We start from the raw sequence: 23,079 nt of genomic DNA, 5'->3' as shown, positions 1-23,079 counted from the left end.
AGGCGAGGCTCTACGTCATCGAAACGCGTCACTCAGGCGGCGCCACGCCCAGGCGAGGCGGGGGGTGCGGTGGCAGTGGCCGGGCGGCGAGCGGAGCGACGCGGCCATGAGCACGGACGGTGAGGGGAGCGGGGGGCGGACGGTGAGGGGAGCTGGGCGGCGGGGGGAGGCGGGCCGGGCCGGGCCGACGCTCCCCGTTGCTTTGCAGACCTGATCGAGACCTTCCGGGCGCAGCTGAGGGACGACCCCGATGTCGCCTCGGCCGTGGCTGCCATCCGCGCGCTGCTGGGCTTCCTCAAGCAGGACCGAGGTGGGTCCGGGTCCCCCCTCAGCCCCGGGCGGGACGGGGATGCCTCTCTGCCTTGGGTCGCCCCATGGGGAGGGCCGTACCGGCTCGGTCCCGGCCATACGCCTCTGCCTCCCCGCAGGTGAGACCATCCAGGGCCTGAGGAGCAGCCTGCTGGACGCCATCGACACCCTGTCTCGGGTGGACTCCTCGGTGGCCGTGTCCTCCGGCGGGGAGCTCTTCCTGCGCTTCATCAGCCTCACCTCCCTGGAGTACTCGGTAAGGGCGGCCACCCCCGGCCGTGCTGCCCGCCATGAGGGACCCTCCCGCCTCACGTTGGCTCTGTTTTCCAGGACTACTCCAAGTGCAAAGAAATCATGATTGAGCGCGGGGAGATCTTCCTCAGGAAAGTCTCTCTCTCGAGGAACAAAATCGCCAAGCTGTGTCACCCCTTCATCAGAGACGGTGCCGTAAGTAGGCTGAGGCAGGGTCACCCTCATTTCACTGCTCTGCTGCTTGTAGTATGGAGAAGCAGAAGGGGAGGGGGTGAAGTTTACTAACATTCATGCCAGCGTTGTCCGATGGCAATTTCTGCAAGTACATGGCTGTAACATAGAATCATGGAATGGTTAGAGTTGGAAGGGACCTTAAAGATCATTGAGTTCCAACTCCCCTGCCCTGGGCAGGGACACCTCCCACCAGACCAGGTTGCTCAAAGCCCCATCCAGCCTGGCCTTGAACCCCTCCAGGGATGGGGCAGCCACAGCTTCTCTGGGCAACCTGGGCCAGGCTCTCACCACCCTCACTGTGAAGAATTTCTTTCTGGTATCTAATTTAAGTCTCCCCTCTTCCGATTTAAAACCATTACCCCTTGTGCTGTCACTACACTTCCTGACAAAGAGTCCCTCTCCAGCTCTCCTGTAGGCTCCCTGCAGATATTGGAAGGCACATCACCCTTCGCTTTATTTTGTTAAGACTCATCTCCTCTCCCTACTTCGGTTTTCACACAATCCAACTTCTCCTGTAGGTTCCCTGCAGATATTGGAAGGCACATCACACTTTGCTTTATTTTGTTCAGACTCATCTCCTCCCCCTACTTCAGTTTCCACACAATCCAACTGTAACTCATGCTTTACTGCTTCTGAGAGGTGCTGAGGAGCCGCAGCTTCAACTTTCCATTTAAAGCACTAAACCATCACCCCTTCCCCGCATAAAGCCCTGCTTGCAGAGTGGTTTGCTGTCCTATGATTTGTAGGATACAAGTGACATACATTATTATTTAACGTTGATGGACAGTTTTGTGACATAAAAAGTCATGACACCATTAACAAAAGTAAAGTTTCCCAAAGCTCAGCAAGAAGTAATGCCTGATTATCTTTTTTTGACAGCGAATATTGACACACGCCTACTCGAGAGTGGTCCTCAGGGTGCTGGAAGCAGCTGTTGAGGCAAAGAAGCGATTCAGTGTTTATGTTACTGAATCACAGCCAGATCAAGCAGGGCGAGTACTCGTTAATTTGTGTTTTGTCTTGGTTAACAGGGTAAGTTCCAGCTAGCATCAAATCTGTCATACCTTAAGAAAAGCAGCTAAGCTTGGTAGTTCTTACTAATATCATCACATTATTCTGGGCAAGTAAAAAAAACCGCAACAATATTGGCAAGTAGTTTCCAATACTAAATATTCCAGTAAGAGTGTTACCTGTGTTTTCCTGAAAGGTTTACAAACTTTGAATCAGTGCCAGGAAGCCTACATTTCCCTTGGGAAATGGGAGACAACTGATTTCTAGTAGTCTGCTTCAAAAGCAGACTAAAATAATTAGTATTATCTTAAGCATAACAAAAAAACCCAACCCACTATTCAGCTAACAACATTGTTTGAAGATGCCAAATAAAGTATATTACTGACAGCAAAAGAGCAAACTTTCCCTTCTCAGAGCATACACCATTGTGTAAGTGAAGCAGTAAATCCTGCACGCTGGATAACACAACCATCTAACCCGTCTCTCACTAGAATCGAGGATGTTCAGCCAGGAGAAGCACAGAGGATTTTCCAGCTTCACTGAAATAACTTCTAGCAACACACCCCATGCTTTATTTCTTGTTTCTTATACTCTCTTGATGGCAAAGCTGAGACAGTTTAGATAATCTGTCATCTTAATAACAGTTCATGGACTCATCTTTCTGTAGATGTAATTCCTGACCACTAAACCAAACTGATGTTACTTTTTTGGGGTTTGTTGTAATCTGTTTCCATTTCTACAAATAACCTATTTTCTATTGGAGAGAACATGATAAACTGACACTACAGGCAAGGGAGCATGGGCAGTCATGGGTTTCAGTCTTTCAGACAATATTTTTCTAGCAATGTCTTCTCTAAGTTTCAAACTTTTTTTTTTTTTAATAGGCAAAAAATGGCAAAAGCCTTGAGGAAACTGAACATTCCGGTGACTGTGATTCTGGATGCTGCAGTTGGGTAAGTCTGATCCTTAAATCTTAACACTGAGTCTTTCAGACAATATTTTTCTAGCAATGTCTTCTCTAAGTTTCAAACTTTTTTTTTTTTTAATAGGCAAAAAATGGCAAAAGCCTTGAGGAAACTGAACATTCCGGTGACTGTGATTCTGGATGCTGCAGTTGGGTAAGTCTGATCCTTAAATCTTAACACTGTTCATCACAGTTTTATTTTGATAATGTTACATGTAACTTTTCCAGAAGCTTGTTCAAACTACAGAGGTTGTTACTTAGTTTGTCATAGTCGTCAAACAAGCTAAACAAGTTACACCTTTAGGTGCACAATTAGGAGAATACAGCTGCTACCAAACAATTATTTGATGTTTGCACGTTAGAATGAAACATGGAGTCAGACCTAAATATAGAACTTGGGGATGAGAAGCATCCTCTGTATTTGGCCAAGGTTATTACGGTGTAGTTACACTTCAACTGTGATTTGGCCAAGGTTATTACGGTGTAGTTACATTTCAGCTGTGTAGTTAGTATCTTACCACAGGCCCCCACATCCCATCACTGAACATCATTCGTGGTCAGATTTCAACTTCTTCCAGCGTTTACACAATTGCCAAGGCCAGCTCTGGCTGAAGAAGATATGATTACTTAATATTCCTGCCAGGGAAGCAGATGAAAGCTCACTCCAAGGATATGTAACAGCACATGGCCTTACCTAGGTAGATGAAAGTAGTTCAGAAAAGTGAATGACTGTTTGAATTTCTAATTTCTGTTCATCAAGTGTCATTTGCTATATTACCCAATAAGAATTGGATTTTTTTCCTGCTTTGAACAGCTACATTATGGAGAAAGTGGACCTGGTGTTAGTTGGTGCTGAAGGTGTAGTTGAAAGCGGAGGCATTATTAACAAGGTAAGAGGTAGTGAGTTTATGACATCATTCTGTAAACTCTAGACTTTTAAAGTTTGGCTTCTTTGAAGAACTCAAGGCTTTCTGAAAAATCTTTTCTATTTGGATGATATCCAGCAAATACCTATCTATTGTTGGAAACTGGGCAGTATCATGTTACGCTGTCACTAAGGCTGCATGTTGTTTTCCACCTGTCTCCACAGATTGGCACTAATCAAATTGCTGTGTGTGCCAAAGCTCAGAATAAGCCATTTTATGTGGTAGCAGAAAGTTTCAAGTTTGTAAGACTTTTCCCTCTGAATCAGCAGGATGTCCCAGATAAGTTTAAGGTAAGAGAAATTCAAATTACTTCTTAGCCAGCTAAGATGCACACTTACGTGTCCATGTAAAATTTTCATCTAAGCATGTCTTCATTTACCTGGATCTCTCTGCTGTAGCTTACTTTGCATGATATGGAGCTACGCCATGTAACAGTCACATGTCAGCCAGCCGTAATTTGTCATAATACTAACATTTAATTCCTAAAGCAGTTCCTTTGGGGCACAGGAGCAGCTGAGGGCAAGAAACAGTTAAATCAATACACTTCAGAACCACCGACTGTACTTTATAAAGAAGATAAGCCAGCTGAGACCAAGGTGGCACCAGCTTATGCATCATTTTAAAGCAACCAACTTCCTTCGGTTTTACCACAAACATCTGCTCGAGCCCCATAAGCGGTTTTAACTTGCAGTTGTGCAATAACTAATGGTCTCTGTTTCCTTCTAGTACAAAGCAGACACTCTGAAAACAAGTCCGAATCTAAAGGACGAGCATCCATGGATTGACTACACATCACCATCGCTAATTACGTTACTGTTTACAGACCTGGGTGTGTTAACTCCATCAGCCGTCAGTGATGAACTTATTAAACTCTATCTGTAACAGAGGACTCTGTGTACGGGGTGTATCATCTTCAGTGACTGTCATAGTTACAGAACTTGGAAGATGGTAAGAGTTACATGGACGTGGTAAGGAGATAACATTATAAGGATTAATGTAATTATCAGCCTTTTTGAGTTTTTAAAGCAAAACATTACATGTGGATGGACCACTGTTAAAAAAAAATCCCAAACTTACTACAGCTTCTAAAGCCCTAAAATAAATTATTTTAAAGATGGGTGGAGTATTTTGCTATTGGAAAATAAAATACTTTATGGTGTATTCAAAGTCATTCTGAGGTATGCTGTTACTTACTGATCTGTGGTACCTTACCTGAAAAAAATTAAATGAAAAATTGCACAAGGCTGCTAATGGCAATCTGCAGCTCCTGCCACACTGTACCCAAGCTGTGCTTTTAGCTGCAGGCTTGTTTGTATGTCTTTATGGATGCTCGGTCTCTATGAAGAAACCAGATCAGTTCTGTTCTCTGCATCATTATTTTGTTATAAAAATAACAGTTTTATTGAAATTGGCAGTATTTCAATGTAAAAGTGGGGTTAGAACAACTGTCAACCTTCAGACTCTAAGTCAGCAACAGTTTCTGCTTTGAGTCTACTCTGGCTGCCTGTTAGTCTCTTCTCAAATTCTTCTTCACTAATTTTTCCTTTTTTTAATCTTTTCAAGAGTCTTGTGTCATTCAGCAGCTCTTCCATATCCTCATCTTCAATATCAGAGCCCTGTTGACAGTTGAAAAACAACAAATTAAACACACTACCAAAAAGCTTTCATTCTATACAGCTGAACACAGGAGAAATTTATAACTCAGATTTTGCCAGGAGTTTCTAAGCAGGAAATAATACTCAGTTTCTACCTACAGAACTATCTGACTCTCAGTTACACTTGTTGAGAATTGAAAACAGCAAAAAGAAAAGAAAATAAGAAGTCTAGGATGGGCCACCATCATGCCATATATCTGACTCTCAGTTACACTTGTTGAGAATTTAAAAAAAACTAAGAGAAAAGAAAATAAAAAGTCTAGGATGGGCCACCATCATGTCATACGGCTGGATGTCTAAGAAATAAAAATCTGTGCTACCTCTGCTGGCAGCATTATTGACCACCATCAGAGCACTGAGAAGTTGTTTTAGTGTTGGGCTTTCAAAAGTCTCTAATTTTTTTAAGTTTTGGCTGTCAACATCTTAAAAAGTTAATTTACAGTCATCAGTTCCATCAAACTAAAATCCCATGGCTCTCTGCCACTTGGAAGCATGTCCCTATGCCACAGTAATCACACGCGGTTTAATAGAGCAGGCACAGTTTACCTCTTCACGCTTCCTTTTAGCTGTTACTTTCTTTTTCTTCTCCCTCTTGGCTTTCTGTTTTGACCAAGCTTTGTTCTTTATGAATTTCTTTTTGGCTCCATTTTCCTCTCTTTCTTTTCTTTGTTGTTCTAATTGCTTTTGTCTCTGTTTTTCTCTATTTTTATCCTTAAATGAAATGGAGTCTGTATTAACAGTGACTGGAGTAAAGTCTGGAAAACATTTTCCTCTTAGTTCAGGCATCTTTGGCATTTTTAACAATGCAAAACCTTTGGCCAGGCTTGCAAAATCCAGATCTGTTAAAATAAAGATTTTCCAGTCAGTTTCCTAAAAAAGTTCATTTAACTTAGCAAGTCACAGGAATAAAAAAACCAAACACATTCTGGTATTGTATTGTTTGCATTCTATACTTAGTAACAAAGTCACTTTTATTTATGCGTATGTCAGTTTGGTCAAACTTGCTAAGTAATTTCCCGAACCAAATCCTGTCTTCTGAAAGGAACAGTAAAAGGCACCAGCCACTGCTGGGAATTACCTTTTATTCGGAAGATGAGATTACATTCGTGTTTGGCATAAGCCTGGACATAAGACACAAACGCTTTCATCCCTTTCTCAAACACTGCCCTGTCAGCGAGGGCCATCGACTGCAGTTTGGGAAGAAGATCTAACACGTTGGTCTGTGGTTTCATTTCCTGCATTGGACACTGAGAACCAGAACAGAAATAAAAAAGCCAAAGGAAAAGTTCAGCTGAATGATTTAAAATGCACTGTGGAGCTTCAAACACACACTTCTTCAGGTAATCTTCAGTCAACCACGTGGTAACATAGAGTTGCATTTGGTGATTAATAACGCAGCTCACTTTTTTTTTTAAATTATGCACCTCTGCTAAAACATTATCTATGCCTGTGACCTTAAGTCCTACAAATTCTGATTCGAAAACCCTTATCAGTAAGCCTGTCCCCTTGCCCTTTCCTGCTTTGGGTCAGAACAAAAGTCTACTAACCTTTTGGTTGATTGAGAGAAAGTTGATGTAAGATTCTTCCATGGGAAGCAAAAACACAAGCGCGCTGCCGACATTGCCGATCCGTGCTGTTCGACCACAGCGATGGACAAAGGCACTGGAACCACAACACAGCACTAACTGAACAGGAGACACTCAGTCTGACCTTGAAGTATCAGACAGACAGCAAAAGGGGAAAGCTGATGGAGTGGAACATAGAGCGTGCTATACACTTCTGAACTAAAGCAGCAGGAGTCCGTGAAATGCAGTACTGTAGCAGTCCCACTCGATAGTTAGGACTGTATACAGAGACAAGGGGTACCTGTTTTGGGGACAGAGTTTAAGCTAGTTGTAGGGAGAACTGTAGAAGTTAAAATACAGAGAAAAGCACTTTTCATGTGAACTTTTAATTTACTATTCCTTGAAGAGCTCTGTCCCTGCTCTTTTCTCTGTTTTCATTCACCCAAGTGTCTCACCTCTCGTTACTTGATATTCTTATACCATTTGCCTCTTTGCACAAATGTAAGAACTCCCATTTGACTTACCCTTACAACACAAAGTCATTTCAATTCACAGCAGTTAGAACAAAATTTGCAGTCTTTCCAGCCTCCCTTGTTCATGAATTATTTTGTGTGTTCACTCAGACTAACTTCCAGGCAGCAATTACCTTATTTTCCGCAGCTGCATGTTCCCAGTTTGTATCTAAACAATACAATAGCACAACCACAAGTAGAGTAAAGGTTTTTAAGGTCTCAGGTTGTACCTTGCACTGCTAGGAGGGTCATACTGTAAAACCCAGTGTACTTCTGGAATGTCTATGCCACGGGCCATCACATCAGTGCAAACTAAAATGCCACTAGAAAGAAGAAAAAACATATTTTCATTAAACTTGTCATTTGAGAAGAGCCAGTCTCCTCCCAATTGTGTATTCTGCATCCACGCTGCAGAATGAGGAACAAAACTTTTTAAAACATTAGTTTTTTGAAAAGAGACAAAATATTACAAGGTAGTTGCAGCTTTCATTGACTAAAATTCTACATAACATTATGAAAATGTAATTATGAATGTGATTTATATTACAGACAAAATATCATTAAGAAAAAAAATCAATTCCCTATTACAAGTTCTATTTTAAATCACTATTGCATCCACCACAGCTGAACATAATACTATAAATGTTTTAATAAAAGGCCTAAGAGACTGACAGTTCTAGCATGCTATTTTAAACAGTAGTTCTTCCTGTTCTTCTTAGCCTGTTGGTAATTCTTTTTCTTGTGATATAAAATGCTAAAACTCAGGTCCCATGCACTAAAAAAATGACAGCTAAATGAGAGTTTCTAAACAACATCTTGCAAAGCTGACACAAAACACTTTTCTGCAGGTAAATTACAGCATCACATTGCCATATTCTCGTTCATATACTAATAAAACAGTATCCTGGGTTTCCACTCTGGTTACCAATCAGGAAGAGATTATTTTCACTACCAGCTCCCTAGCAATGGCACATTTATACAGCAAGGCTAATGTGTGACTGCAGCACGTGACAGTACAGTATTATCCTAAATCCATGTCCCTGCGCCTTCCATGTGGCAGCATGGATCACCTAAATTAGACTGGACATGCTCCAGTCACATTTTCACTTTGTGATCATACTTTTGAGTACCTAAGCACAGTTTGTGTTATTATAAATATATTCAGAACGAGCCAGTAGCATCCTTCTCCTCAGCACAACGCTTAAATGGCCGAATAGCTTTGTCAGACAAAATTCCACATCCCTTAGTGTTTTCACTTCCAGCTGGCTTAGCCTGTTCATATGTTCTTACCCTGGGAGCTTCCGAAACTCAGTAAAGATCTTGTTACGCTTGTGTTTCATTTTCCCATGAATGCTCATTATTTTCACTTGTTTAATTAAGGATTCCAAAGCTTTCCCATAGTATTCCACACAGGCGCACGTGCTGTTGTGATAAAGGCAGACACAAAAGCAAAAGATTATGCTGCATTTTTTAACCCGTTTAGACAGTCAAGATAGAGTGGTTTGAAACCTTTCAAAAATATATACTATTGCCTATTTTTATTTAAGTGTGTATATCATTTTTATAATTAACATATAATTACCTGTAAGGCCTTACTTTAGAAATGCATATAAAATTTATGTTTTGCTTAATGAAGTTCAACACAATCCTGACATGAAGCAACGATCGATCTCTTTTTAGGCACTATATTCTACAAGACATCTATTAAAATGAATCACTTTTAAAATGGTTGTGTCCTTGTCCAAACAGGGCACAGTTTTGGAGTTTAAGTAATAAAACACCATACTGTTTTCATGATGAAACACACACGGAATTACCTGAAAAAGACTAGATGTTTTTCCTGTTTGTGCTGTCGAAGAAAATGCACCAACTGATTAAATTTTTCATCTGCTTTGCAGATCTACAAAAAAAAAAAAAAAGAACCAAAAAGTAAGAAAATGGACTTGATACAAAGTGATCTGCCAGTTTCCCCCATTTGCTGTGCACTGATAAATGCCTACGGACATAATTTGTTAATACTGATCATTTGTAGCACAGTTCATCATGTGGTACATGACACTTTCATGTATCTTGTTTTAAGTAAAAACAAATACTTCAGCTCCCAGTCTTCCATCCCCAATACCTCTCCCACGTTAGTTCCTCAGGTCTCCCTCAGCCACTTCTCCGAAATTGCCAAAGTCTCTCCCTACACCCATTCACTATAAGCAGGTGGAGGAGCCGCAGCAGAGCACTAGTTTAGGGTTACAACTACCCCTGGCCAGCCAAACAGAACTTACACAGCAACAAACAACAGGGTTGCTCATTCAGATATTTCTCCTCAGCTTGGAGCTTTATGTCCTTGTGACTTCTGGTTGCTCTAGTACTGTGATCCTAACTGGCCAGGACTTAAAAACTTACTGACAGAACCAGGAAAAAAAGGAGAGGGAGCAAGAAACTATGGCAAAGCACAAAGGTTCACACCATATAATAGTTCTCCAGGCGCGTTGGAGTTTTCTGTGTGTTGCTTGCTGCCACCCCCTTCTCTTTCACCGAGATGCGGACAGGATTCCGGAGACCTGCTCTCACCAGGTTCTCCACCTCTTGAGTCTGAGTCGCTGAGAACAGACCTGTCCGCCTCTGCTTGGGCAAAAAGTCCAGAATGGCATTTAAACTGCAAGTAAGCACACGTAAAATGTAACTGTCCCAAGACTTCCCTCAGAAAGCAGCTTAATCATTGGTAATAAGAGTTTATAAACAAAGTAGCTCTTATTACAAAGTATAGAGCATCTTCTGTTGAGCTATTTATCTTAACTTTAAGAGAAAAGAGACATCAAAGCTTATTTGTTAAAGTGCTTTAAGCCATTCCAGTGCATAAATATTTTAATCAACCATTAATACAGCATGTTCTAATATACATTAAGAAAAAGAAATTGTAAACTCTGTATAGAGAAAAGAGACATCAAAGCTTATTTGTTAAAGTGCTTTAAGCCATTCCAGTGCATAAATATTTTAATCAACCATTAATACAGCATGTGCTAATATACATTAAGAAATTGTAAACTCTGTATTCATCAAGGATCCACTTTTCCTGATTCTCTTCTCCTCTTAGTAATTGCTTTATACAGTCTACAGAGCAAGGAGAGGTAGAAGAACAAAACAGAACAAATCTAACTTTAGAGGTCATTGCAGGCCATCTTCATTCATACCAACCATATATGAACTCATTTAGAACCTTACAAGTATTACTAGAATTATTATTTAAATACCTTGCTTCAAAGCCCATATCTAGAAGTCTGTCTGCTTCATCTAATACCAAGACATCGAGAGACTTCACACAACTTGCCAGATCCAGCCCATCTGCTTTTCTTCTGAACAGATCCTCCAACCGGCCGGGTGTAGCTACAATGATGTTCCCGCTGTTTGTGAACAAGACACACAGCAATTTTGTAACTGCAAGGCAAGGGCTTGGGGGGAGCTGTTAACACAATTAACACGCCACAAACCTGCACTGGAATTGACTGCATTCGGCAATAAAACAATGTCAGTTTGTCACCTCTAACTGTGTTCAAATTTCAGTGCCTTTCAGACACTATCTTGATGGGAGAAGAAATGCTCAGGTGAAAGCACACCATTTGTGGTAATAAAAATTTAGAATATCATCAGCAACTATGGAAAGCAACTATCAGCTAGAAGAAGTATTTGGCACCTCTGTGCAAAAGCCAGTGGTAAATATGATTGCTTCAAAACTTCATCAGCACCAGTTCCAGAAAACTATCCACCAGCACTGTCTCAATCTCACTAGAACCTACTGCTAGTACAACATTTACAAAAGGGGAACTGACACATCCAGTGAAGACAGTTTTCAGCTCACCACGCTGCACGTTCTTCACCCAAGCAGCACGTCAATGGTACTGATTTCACATATGATGCTTTCCTATTGTCTCATTATGAAAGAATCCCCAATTTCCTCAGCACACCCCCTAACATACTCATGCAGTACCCTCAAATTTTAGCACGAGCAAGACCAAAGCCCTAATTTGAAAGCCCTAAAAACAAGGAGAAAACTACACCAGGGAAGCACTTATAAAAATTATTGACAATCAACTCACCCATGCTCTTTAAACTTCTCAACATCTTCCATGGGATTCCTACCACCAATTAAAAGAATCTGACTGAAACAATAAAGCAGAAAGATTTAGGTTATCTTTAACCTTTGTTAGTTTACAAATGACAGAAGTCCACAGAAAAAGGAACTGTGGTCATGATGAGCCTGAAGTTCACTCACCTAAACCTGGGGAAGTGTTTTGTGAAATGTGACAGCACCTCATCAATTTGAATAGCTAATTCTCTCGTTGGTGTGATAATTATAGCTCCAACCTGCACACGAAAAAACAAAAGGTATTTATGGAAAAATAACAGACTGGAAGAAATATTTGGGCAAAGTTCTCCCTTACAAGCTAAGTGAATATAAGCCACATTTATGATCCTAGTTTTAGACAAAACATTTCCAGAGGAATGTAAGAAAATATACAAAATAACTCAGAATGTTTATGGAAGAGGTATTATACCAAAGTGCAAACTACCTCTGCTAAAGAAGAGAATCTAATAATAATATTTAATAACAAATTAGAGCCCAAGCTCTCCGTACACTAAAATGTATTCAAAAATCAACGGATACTACAAAGCAGTCAAAGACTCTTGTTTGCAGTATGCCATCATATGTGATATCTTAAGACACTTTTCTAACAGCTCAGAAACCAACAGGTTGATCATGTCAAATTGACACTGTATCTAACTGCAAAGAAAGCACCCCAATATTTACTTTCAAGTTTTAAACAGTTTATCATTACTATATGAAAAAGCTGAGCACACAGTCCCTTTATGTGCATGCAATTTTCCTTAACAGTACTTTTCCTGAAGTCGTCAAATCTTATTGGCGCATCATAAAAGCACGCTCAAAACTGATTAACTTAATCTTACCTGCATTTTCTTTAACTTTTCTTCCCGTCTGAGAAGAATTTCCAGTATGGGAATTACAAATGCCAAGGTTTTGCCACTGCCTGTCACCTGCCAGAAGGGAAACAGAGTCAGCCCTTTCCCAGCTCCAGAGACAAACCAAAGCAAAGGAACTTGACCAAGAAAAAGCACTCACTGCTTCTGCGGCGACATCTTTGTTATTCATGAAGAGTGGAATGGTTGCAGACTGAAAAACAAGAGAAACATCATCCGAATGGTTGAATTTACTATGGTGGAAGTAAAGCCCACAGAGGCCCAACCGTGGAAGGGACGCTAAAGCTCTCTGGAAGCACTGCCCAGAGACAGCGAGGGGAAGGCCCAGGGCGGCGACACCCCTCGCTGCCACAGAACCCACCGCCGGCTCCGAGCTGCGGCCGAGCCCACAGACCCCCGACCCCTTCCTCCTCCTCCCTCTCCCTCAGGCCCTGCCTCCCCTTCCCGGGACACCCGCGGGGCCGGGGCCGCCGGCGGAGCGTCCCCTCACCTGCACCGGGGTCATGCGGGCGAAGCCGAGCTCCCGCAGCGCCTGCAGCACGCCTGGACTCAGCGCCACGGGCAGCGACTCCCAGCTCCCCTCAGTCACCGCCTCCATCTTTGAGGGGCGCCCGGGCTCTGCCGCCGGCAGCGCCGCCCCGCGGGCCGTTCTCGGCGGGGCCGGGCGGAAACAGGCGCCGCGGAACTTTGGTTCCGCCGCAAAACACGGCCGGGTTTTGCCTCCTCTGTGGGATGTAAGCAAAAAAATTCCTGTTTTTACTGCAAGCGGCCTATCACAGTAAGTTCTTCTGGGGGTCATACTGAAGCGTTGTGACCCCCAGCTGCCCATCTATAGGCTTAGAATTAGGTGCAATTTCTTCTACCTGCCCACAGAGCGGGATGGCATTTGGATTAATCCCCGATATCCTGAGATATTTATAAAGAAGTACAGTTTAACACAAAGCTTTTTTTATAGTATCAAAGAAAAAAAAAAGAAGTACGAAGTTATTTTTTTTTAAAGAATTTGTTTATTTATCGAACCTGGGTCATATTTAGATTCACAAGCAATTTTTAAATGTACATCTTAGAATTCAATTTTAAGTGTTTTACACAAAAATATTGGCACACAACAGTCGCGATAAGGTGTAACAGCCACCTTTCTGAAGAACTGCTGCAAGTGTTTGCCCGAGGTTGAAAAAACTTTACCTGGAACATGAAAACCTGTAACAAATTTTAAATTAATTGTACAAAACTGTTGTGTGTTACTTGTAGAGAGGCTCCCCCCTGGAAAAGACCCCACCCCACCCCCAAAAATGATTACAACTAATATACATCAGTCACAACATAATCCTGGCTCAGCACCCACATCAGACGCTTCTTTAATTTTTAAACCAATCATCAGATACCGAGGAAAGTAACTTTATACAAAAACAAATCTACATGTGCCTGAAAAAGAAAACACACCAGTATTTAGCATTACGCTAATTATGATCAGATAACGGCAGAAACTGCCACTTAACTTAAATAGAAGGGCTGCATAGCATCGCAATAAAACCCCAGAATCGTTAACCCTTTGGCATCAGGAGTCCAGACGTCCTGAACACTAACACATCCCACTGCAACACCAACAGCCTGAGCTTTGGACCTGCAAAAACCAAAGGGCCAACCATCGTCTGCCAAGACACTGCACACAATCGGCTTCGATATAAAACCTGTGAACAGCTAAAAACGATGAACATTCAGTCACGAGAGGAGAAAAAATGTATTTTCATACCAGCTATTTAATTTAAAACAACTTTGGGAGTAAGTTGATGTAATCAGGAGAGTTACTGAAGGCTTTAAATAGCAACTCGGTATGAACCCCGGCTCGGGAGTGTTCAGCTCTCTTCTGTTCATGATCAGAATAAAGTTCCAATCGCTTCTCCTTGGCAGTTTATGTAAGTGAAGAAGGGACTATTTCAATTTCATAACACCTACTGCAGGGTTAAAGATGTCAAAGATGCAAAGAATCGTGTTTAGGGCCTTGTACCGTTTCCCTAGATAGAACTGCAAGTACGAAAACAGGGCGGTGGGGGGAAAGTTAGAAAAGACATCAACATTGCTTGTTACTACAGTGGAATTACAGCGTTTGCAGCTCGCTTGGACCTGGCTTAGCGTACAGACTAGGCAGATTTAAGTGGAAAAAATTATGCCAATTAAGTGACAAGATTTCAGCACAGCTTTCGCTACAGAAGATATATAAAAACAATTCATTTTTAACTAGGAAGGAACATAAGCAAATAAGTTTTACAGTTCAGTAAAGAGGGTTCAGAAACTAATTGACTTTTTTGTGACCAGGATGTTTGGTAGACAGTGAACTGAAATCCGCGACCAGAAAAGTACTCTTAAACAACCCTTCGGACTTCAAAAAACCTCTTCAGGTAGTAGATTTGTCCCAGTGTCATGGCAACTAGTACAAGGGCTTCGAAGAATGACCAAAGAACCACTCTGCTGTTTGTGTTATCATTAACTGTTAGGGAGAAAAAAAACAAAAACAAAACAGTAGTAAGTTACAAAGCTTTTAAAACAAACTTAAAACATATTTTGTCATTTAACTTCAACTTAGGACATACACTGCAGCATCTCTCTCTATTCTGCCCACCCTCAAAGAGGTCAGACAGAAGCTTCTAACCACAGAACAGAAACCACTTGCTTTTTCAAGTAGCGGTTGCATATTATGGTCTCAAAGTCGAACTGGGAATTTCTAATCTCTAAAGGTTCATCATTTTTAATTCTAAAAATCCAGCATTTTCTTAAATCATTAGTAACAAAAATCACAAAACTGGAGACATCCATAGGTTCAAAAAGTTGAGGGGCCAGTGCTTTAATGTAACCTTGTATTTTCACATTAAAAATACTTGTCCTCCATTTCCCTAATGCACCACTTAGTGCTCTCAGTCATATTTTAAAGCCATATTTCAGAAAGTGAGGGTTGTGACTGGAGAGTTAACCATATTCTCTACTTGGCAACAACAGTAGTTCTGCACTATTGCAACAAAATATTTTTAAAATACTTTGTCTCAACTATTAAGCCACACCCACCTCAAGGATGAAGTAATAGTTTAACCAACGTGCGTCCCAGGGAACCATATCGTTACTGGTATCTTCATGAATATGCCATTCAAAGAATTTACATCAACTAAGCAAAGATTATTTTGCATAACAGTCTTCATCAGATGAGAGGCAAGCCAACTTAAAGAAGACTGGAACCATCAACAACCTGTATTGGCAGGTCCTTCAGAACTTGACTTGCAATAGCTTTCATGGACTTGTACTTCAAACCACATTTTGTAAGTTCATTTAAAAGGGGAGAGGCATTTAAGTCAAAGACACATACTTGCTCTATGTATTCTTTCACGAACTTCCATGTACTCCTGTTCATGCTTTACAGCTGTCATGGCCACTGCTAACTCATTGATCATCTCTTCTAGCTTGTTCTGATGAGCTGCGGAACAATTTCAGAGGCATCAGAAAGTCTGTTATTGACTCAAAGGACAATTTGGTAAAATTTATGAAGAGTTACATTTAATTTCCTGTCGCAGAAGTTCTGAAAAATGCAGTCTGTACAGGTGGAAACTTTCTATCTTTACCACAAAGTAAAGTTTAGTTTTCATAGTGCCATTTTTCCTAACACATCTCTATGTTATGGAGTAAGCAGGAAAACACCTTTCTCCACATCTGACTAGAAGGCAGAGGACACACAATTTAGAGTCAGTACAGACCGCTTGTTTCTAATATGAGCATACTTTTCCAGAAAAAACAGAACGTAAAAACACATGAGATCAAAACCACACACTAGTATCTATTTTGGCAATATCATCCAACATATTCCAAGCAAATTATCTTAACATTACAGCTTTTCCTAGTTGTTAAGCTTGCAAAAATAGAACGACCGATAATTTAGCTTAAGATCATGATGCTGGCAAAACGAGATCACTTTCTAAAGCAACGTATCACATCCTGTGATCTTCCTGTTCAGCTGAAGCAGAGCATTCAGCAGCAACAATGCCAAGGGGCCTGGCAGAGGGCGGGAACTGGCTTCAGGTTCTGGTCGTGAAAGCAGAAGAGGAGGAAAATACCAAACCAACAATAACAGAAAACTAGCTGGAGACAGTTCAGCAAATGGAAGGATCAGAGATCCAGGATTTAGTGATTTTGACTGTCAATTGCAGAACCTTTTAAATACATTCCAGGTGAAAGAACTGCCCACTTACAAATTTATAAATTATGCAACTAGTTTTCAAAGTTTTCTAGCACCAAGAGAAGTTCAAGATACCATTCCACATACATACCCTGGGCAATCAGCTCTTAAAAAAAGTCACAAAACCCAACATATTTTCTACTGAAGGGATATACTTGACTTTGAAGTTGCCTTATGTTTTTATTTACAAATTAAGTGTTTCAGATCACAATCTGAAAATAAAGCTATTCAAAACACATTTCTTATGGGGAACAGTCAAAAAGAGGACCAGAGTATAACACTCATACAAGCTACAATTGAAATTTTAAAGAGTTGTGTAAACCACACTCACTTTATCGTGAGTATCCAATACTCATTTATATTTACTAATATCATAAAATCCCTTATTTTCATGGCCAACTGGTCATTGTAATAAATGCAGTTTACTAGTAAGAGAAGAAATTACAGTTGCAGGGACTGTTTAGACTCACTCCAAAAAAAAAAACCTCAAGAAAAAGTGTTTGCCTCAAAAATTTAAGCAGCACTAATATTCTTTAAAACAGATATATTTAAACTCAAAAGATTTGAGTCTTAAAAAAATATCAAAAGTTAGGAATTTGTCACTTTGTAAGTGATATCAAATACTTAATGTGCACAGTTACTTACTAAAATAGAAATGAATAATTTATTGCCTTTCTACCTACAGTTAGCAATTTCTAAAGAAAACATAACTTGTTACCCAATACACTTGTTTTACAGCAAGTTGACAAGTTTGAAGTTTTTCCCCCTTGTAACATTACTGATAATTAATAACCTAAAAGATGCTTATCGCTTCCAAAAGCCCTTGATTATTCAACAGCCATTTTAGCAACAAAAAGCAAACACCATCTAAAATATCCAGTGTTCTTGGATGCTCAGTGTTTTAGTTTAATTTCCTCTAAACCTCCCGATTAAGTGTTCTGTTAGCCATAAATAACCACCTGAAGACAAACTGTCTCGGACAGTTCAAGGACGTGATCCCAAGAGCTGCTAGGTATATAAACCTCTCGATGAAAGCTTGCAGGTGCTCGGCATTGCTCAGAATCAGACCTTTTATGTAGTTTATTAAAAAGACATTCTCATGCTACAAACAAATGTTACAGAGAAAAAAAGCAAACGTTAGCTGTTAGTGAATAAATGTATGCAAAAGACAAGATGCTAATGAGCTTTCAAAAAGCAGTACACATACCATCCCAGGTATCTCCACCACCTAGAGAAAAGTGTAAGAGATGAACACAAGTACAGGACAAAAGGCTGCAGATAAAACAGTCATTTACTCAGCTAAGAGAAAATTTTCATATTAGCACATTTATCAAAGAGCTCAACTAATGCATGTAGTAGTCTACATACTGCTGAGCAAACTAGAAATCAGAGAATGAAACTGATGAAAAGACTAAAGAATGAAAGCATTAGTTTCCACAGATGGCCAAGTGATTCCCTGGTGATTTTGCATTAAATCATGTAATGAGGTCTAAGAACATCCGTATCCATTTTAGCTGTGCAAGAGAACAGCTAACTAGAGAGCCTGCAGAAATAGGAATTCTGAGAATCCTACTCAGGTTCAGAAGTCATGCATGCAGGGAAAAGCTCCCGAGTCGGAGCTATTTTTTTTTCCAGGAGTCTCTCTCACCTTCTGTCTCCATGTCTTGCCCCTTTGGAGCTTCCCCAATATCAATAGTGAACATCACTATCTTGGGAGTCATGGTGGACATTCTGTTGCTAAAGCAAAACTTGTAAGTTCCATCCATGTGGGCAGCAAATGTGTATTTTCCACTGGACTCTCGGTCGCCTTTATAAATTCCTTTATTATCAGGCCCTGTAATCTGGATGGGGAAAACAAAATATCATAAATTTTACTTAAAAGTCAGTGGCTTAAAGCAGATTGTTACAGCACTGCATGCATATTCTGAAGTTATCCAGTCAGATTTACGAATACCATCTGTAATCTGCCTAGTTTGGCATTCTTCACACTGTCCCTCCCACAACTCAAAAGCAGCGATGCATTTTGCTGCACAGAAATCTTAAAAAAAAAAAAATCAAAACAAAACAAAAAAACCCCCAACATAACAAAAAACCCAACAAACTTCTTGGTAAAGAAAGCCATACAAAAGCCTCTCTCACTGGCCAAGATTACTGACCTTCCGCATTCAAGATAAGAAGCATTCAAGAACAAGTAAGCCATAAGCTATTGACAGCCCTGTTAGCCAGGGAAACCTTATCTCTGATGTTTGAAGGAAAACAAAAGGCAAAAAAAGAAATTCTTCCCTATGTCAATACTACTTTAGACACACAATTGTACACTGTTGCAGTTGCCATTTCAAATGGACGGAGGGCCTAAGTACTAAGCGCTCAGGGTGACTGTGATCTCAAGGCTTCCCTCCCACCAGGCCACCAAACCAGCTGCTGAGCTTCCACTAGTGACATCTGACTGGGATCTCACAGCTTCCTAACTCTGCCCTGTATTAGAGTGATATGAAATTTTAAACTATGATATTCACTCCCAGCAACAGCTCTCACATGTTTGTGTTATCCCAAACAAACAACTATCTACTCTTCACCAAGAGGAAAGGAATTCTTATTCTTCTCCAATGGAATTAAAACCTCATTGAAGGAAAGGGCTTACCTACAACTTCCAAGGTGCCAATCAACCTGAGTAAAGCAAACACCTTTTGCCTCAAGGGGAGACACTCTGATCCCAGAATAACCAACATGCTTTGGGAAAAAGTAACCCTGTTTGTTCTCCCCGCCAAAAGGCTTATTACGAAAAGACCACACCAAGCAGAAGGAAATCTAAGAGAAGGCTGAGGGGAGACCTTATTAATGCTAACAAGTATCTAAAGGGCAGTTTGAGGGATGATGGAGCCAGACTCTTTTCAGTGGTTCCCAGTGACAGGACGAGGGGCAACGGGCACAAGCTAGAACATGGGAAGTTCCACTCAAATATAAGGAAAAACTTCTTCACAGTGAGGGTGACAGAGCCCTGGAACAGGCTGCCCAGGGAGGTTGTGGAGTCCCCTTCTCTGGCGATTTTCAAGACCTGCCTGGATGCTCCTGAGTGATGTGCTCTGGGCAACCCTGCTTTGGCCGGGGAGTTGGACTAGAGGATCTCTAGAAGGTCCTTTCCAACTCTGACAATTCCATGATTCCATAATGCCGTAAAATCTCCAGAGAACGGCTCTGAAAGCAGGAAAACCGCCTTCTGCAGCGGCAGCAGGAATGACAAGGAGACTCAGGAAGCCTTAGCCCGGGGAGAGGCACCTCCATCCCCCCAGATCGGGAGGGGACCACCGCGCCAGGCCCACTCCCGCCGCCCAGTGAGCCCGCCCGCCCGCCCGAGGGCGAGCCCCGCGGCCCGGTCCCAAACTCCACCGGCGGTTTAACGCCTCCGCAAGTCGGTGTTGGCCCCTTCAGGCCACCGCCGCCCTGCCGGGGCTGCCCGGGGCCGCCAGGGCCTCCCCAGTTGGCGGGGCACAAGCGCAGGGCCCGGCCCCCGAGCAGCCCCACAACGCCCGGCCGCCCTCCCCTCAGCAGGGCACCGCCGGCGGCGCCGTCCCCCCCCTCACCTCTACGTCGATGTCCAGGAACCCCCCCTCCGCCACCTCGAAGATGAGCCCCATCTTCGTGCCGGACGGCACCCGCTCTAGGAAACACTCCTCGGCGTGCGCGTCGATGCTGACGAAGTAGGCGGCAGCCGGGGCCGCCAGGGCGGCCAGCAGCGCCAGCACCGCCCGCACCGGCGACATGGCGGAGCCCAGCGGGAGGGGGCACCGAGCGGCGGGCCAGCAGGAAAAGGGGAGGGGGGACTTCCGGCTCGAGCCACACCCCTTCCGGGGCACGGGGCCGCCGCTCATAGGCCGGCGCGGCCCCACTGCCACGTACGGCCCGCGCTACGGTGGCCATTGAGGGACCGTGCGGAAAGGCCCGCCTGAACCCGGAGGGCAGGGACGGCGCGGCGCAGGAGGCGGGGCCCCGTCCTCGGCAGAAACCAATGAGAAGGGAGCAGGAGCGGAGCGGCGGCTGAGAGGAGCCAATCGGGGCGAGGCGGGGAGAGCTGTCCTGTCAGGCAGAGCCGCGCGCGGAAGGGGATTGGGTGGGCAGCGGAGGGGGGCGTGGTCTGTCCGCGAGGGGAGGGGCGGCGGGAGGTGCCTGAGGCGATTTGGGCGGGAAGGCGGGCGGGCGGCGGCCTCTCAGCGTGGCCCGAGCTGCTGCCGGAGCCCGGGAAACCCGAACTTACCACAGCAAAGTGGAGATCGGGGGGGTTCCTAACGGTCAGAGGAGTAATGGGAAAGCCCAGCGTGCGGGGCTGTTCGTTGCACACAGGAAAACACAAGGCACACGGCAGGCCTCTGCCTCGCCGAGACAGGCTGTGCATGAAAAGCCGTTCCCTGCACGGCCATGCTTGAATGCCAATTTTCAATTAAAAATTCCAGTCAGAAACACAGAAGGTCGGGCTTGAGCTTAAGGAATTCTGTTCACAACTAGCTGCTTTAATTATCTGCAGAAGATTTAAAGGCTAAAGCACGATCTGCCTTTCCAGCAAAGCATTTACGCGTATGGGTTTGCCAAGTAAGCGCCCATTGTACTCCTGATAGTGCTCAGACCTGGTGTTTGTCTTCAGCTGTGCGACAAATGGCATCCAAATGCTCGGTCTGCGCAAGTGAATTCTGCTCACCTGGCTCAGGCTGCCAGTTCTGAGCCGGCAGAGCCACCGCGTCAGCGCAGGCTCAGGGTGTGGACGCGGGTGGAAGGGAAAGCTTTTGGCAAGAGAAGCACAAACCCAAGGAGCTGTGGGTCACGTTTGTGACGGGATGAGAGACCTCTCCTGATGACTCACTGAAAACTTCCATTGTTTCCAATGAGTTTGGATCAAGCCAACCCTGAATCTACTGCTTTCTAAAGCATAAACTGCTGTGCTGGTTTTTCCTTTATCTCAAAGCAGTTTTAGTCTTGCCACTGGCATGTTCTCTAAATTATTATTTTTTCCCCTCTATGTGCATTTGTACATGACAGTGGGAACTCATTTAATACTGATCCTGGCAGCATGAACTATTTCCTCACCTCTAACTTGGACAAAATGGTGATTTCACAGCATATCTGTTCCCCTGAGGTACCACAGAGTGTTCTCCTAATGTTCTGCTCCCCTTTGCCATACTTTCACACGTGGCCTCTGCCAGGAAAGGCTGACTACGCCATTACTCGTCCTCATGCTCCCTCTGGAACTTTGTGCAATATCCTGTGGTGTTTGGTTTTGGCAATACATTTCATGAACGACATGGAGATATGTTTTCACATGATATCATCGATTGTTATGGTAAGTTAGGCAATTGAATGTCAAACTAAGATGTTTGGAGAGTGTTTTGTTACCTTCCCGTCCGCCCAGCCCGGTGAAGGTGAGTGCCTGGGGCAGGCATGAGGAAAACTGAAATTGTGTAACTGGTGACAGAATGAGATACTGACACAGTATTGCATGAAAAAGTTTCTCCGAGTGTCAGAGTGTTGCATTTCACATCATTCATAACTCCCGTTCGCATGCGTTAGCACTTTGCATCTGCCAAAAATAGAGAATTATTGCTGTACTCACAGCACACAGCGTGTATCAGCCATTCCAGGCTTGGCTCTTGCAACCCCAATCTTATTTCCCCTGACTAGTCCCAGTGTTTGATGTTATTCATAGTATCTTGTGAAAAAAATAGTGTGTTATTCCTACACTGCATGCAGCAAGTGGCAGGGTTGGGACCTAAAATGATTTCAGGGCACGTTTCCTTTATCTCTGAAGACTCACCCAGAGCAACTCTTACTAAAGATTGCGAGAAGGACATTTAAAAGCGCGCAGGCACACCTGAAGGTAAAAATACTGAAAAAATTTAACCAGCGAAATTACATTTTGGTTTTAGTTTAAATTCCTCTGTAAGCAGATCTGTGCCAGCAAACTACTCCTGTACACAAAATCTCTAGGGATGCTCTGAGCATGTGTCCAGGCCCCAGGACTCTCTCACTTTGCTGTTACAGATGGAGGGTCTGCAGTGGTTCCCAGTGACAGGACGAGGGGCAACGGGCACAAGTGGAACATGGGAGGTTCCACTCAAATCTGAGGAAGAACTTCTTTGGGGTGAGGGTGGCAGAGCCCAGGGAGGGTGTGGAGTCCCCTTCTCTGGAGATCTTCAAGCAGTGCTGAGTGATGTGCTCAGGGCAACCCTGCCCTGGCAGGGGAGTTGGACTGGATTATCTCCAGAAGGTCCCTTCCAACTCCAACCATTCCGTGGTTCCGTGACTCAGCGCAAGACCCCCCCCGCCCCGGGTGCGGCTCGTCTCCGCCAGCACCGGGAGCTCACACCGAGAGCCCGGCACATCCCCGACTGTCCCCCCCGGGAAACCGGCGGGGCCGGGGCCGAGCCGCACCGCCCGCAGCCCGGCGGGGCATGCGC

At 43.3% G+C, this 23,079-nt stretch overlaps 3 protein-coding genes across 4 annotated transcripts; 1 reads left to right on the top strand and 2 right to left on the bottom strand.

The window, feature by feature from the left end:
- Nucleotides 1-15: 15 nt before the first annotated feature.
- EIF2B1 (eukaryotic translation initiation factor 2B subunit alpha) lies at nt 16-4,867 on the top strand. The gene is made up of 9 exons (XM_014963895.1): nt 16-119; nt 209-310; nt 429-565; nt 640-756; nt 1,675-1,787; nt 2,691-2,759; nt 3,585-3,660; nt 3,861-3,986; nt 4,423-4,867. Exons 1-9 carry the CDS (start codon nt 107-109, stop codon nt 4,576-4,578), a joined length of 909 nt encoding a protein of 302 aa, XP_014819381.1. The 5' UTR covers nt 16-106; the 3' UTR covers nt 4,579-4,867.
- A 191-nt stretch (nt 4,868-5,058) lies between these two features.
- DDX55 (DEAD (Asp-Glu-Ala-Asp) box polypeptide 55) lies at nt 5,059-13,043 on the bottom strand. The gene is made up of 14 exons (XM_014963858.1): nt 12,908-13,043; nt 12,560-12,610; nt 12,388-12,474; nt 11,693-11,784; nt 11,517-11,579; nt 10,674-10,823; nt 9,889-10,078; nt 9,246-9,328; nt 8,719-8,850; nt 7,659-7,751; nt 6,899-7,013; nt 6,430-6,598; nt 5,898-6,190; nt 5,059-5,312 (listed from the first exon to the last, which is right to left on the bottom strand). The coding sequence occupies exons 1-14, from the start codon at nt 13,013-13,015 to the stop codon at nt 5,145-5,147; spliced, it is 1,794 nt and encodes a 597-aa protein (XP_014819344.1). The 5' UTR covers nt 13,016-13,043; the 3' UTR covers nt 5,059-5,144.
- A 358-nt stretch (nt 13,044-13,401) lies between these two features.
- Nucleotides 13,402-20,479, bottom strand: TMED2 (transmembrane p24 trafficking protein 2). Of its 2 annotated transcripts, XM_014964539.1 has the most exons (5): nt 20,218-20,479; nt 18,285-18,477; nt 17,844-17,864; nt 15,773-15,880; nt 13,402-14,905 (listed from the first exon to the last, which is right to left on the bottom strand). In XM_014964539.1, exons 1-5 carry the CDS (start codon nt 20,395-20,397, stop codon nt 14,781-14,783), a joined length of 627 nt encoding a protein of 208 aa, XP_014820025.1. In that variant the 5' UTR covers nt 20,398-20,479; the 3' UTR covers nt 13,402-14,780. The 2 variants fall into 2 exon arrangements, with proteins under 2 accessions (XP_014820025.1, XP_014820033.1); XM_014964547.1 differs by lacking the exon at nt 17,844-17,864 and having other exon boundaries at nt 13,405-14,905; nt 20,218-20,474.
- Nucleotides 20,480-23,079: the final 2,600 nt, after the last annotated feature.

This window comes from Calidris pugnax, unplaced genomic scaffold, assembly GCF_001431845.1.
Source record: "Calidris pugnax isolate Ruff unplaced genomic scaffold, ASM143184v1 scaffold32, whole genome shotgun sequence".
Lineage (NCBI taxonomy): Eukaryota > Metazoa > Chordata > Aves > Charadriiformes > Scolopacidae > Calidris > Calidris pugnax.
This window is presented reverse-complemented; position numbering and strand designations above follow the sequence as displayed.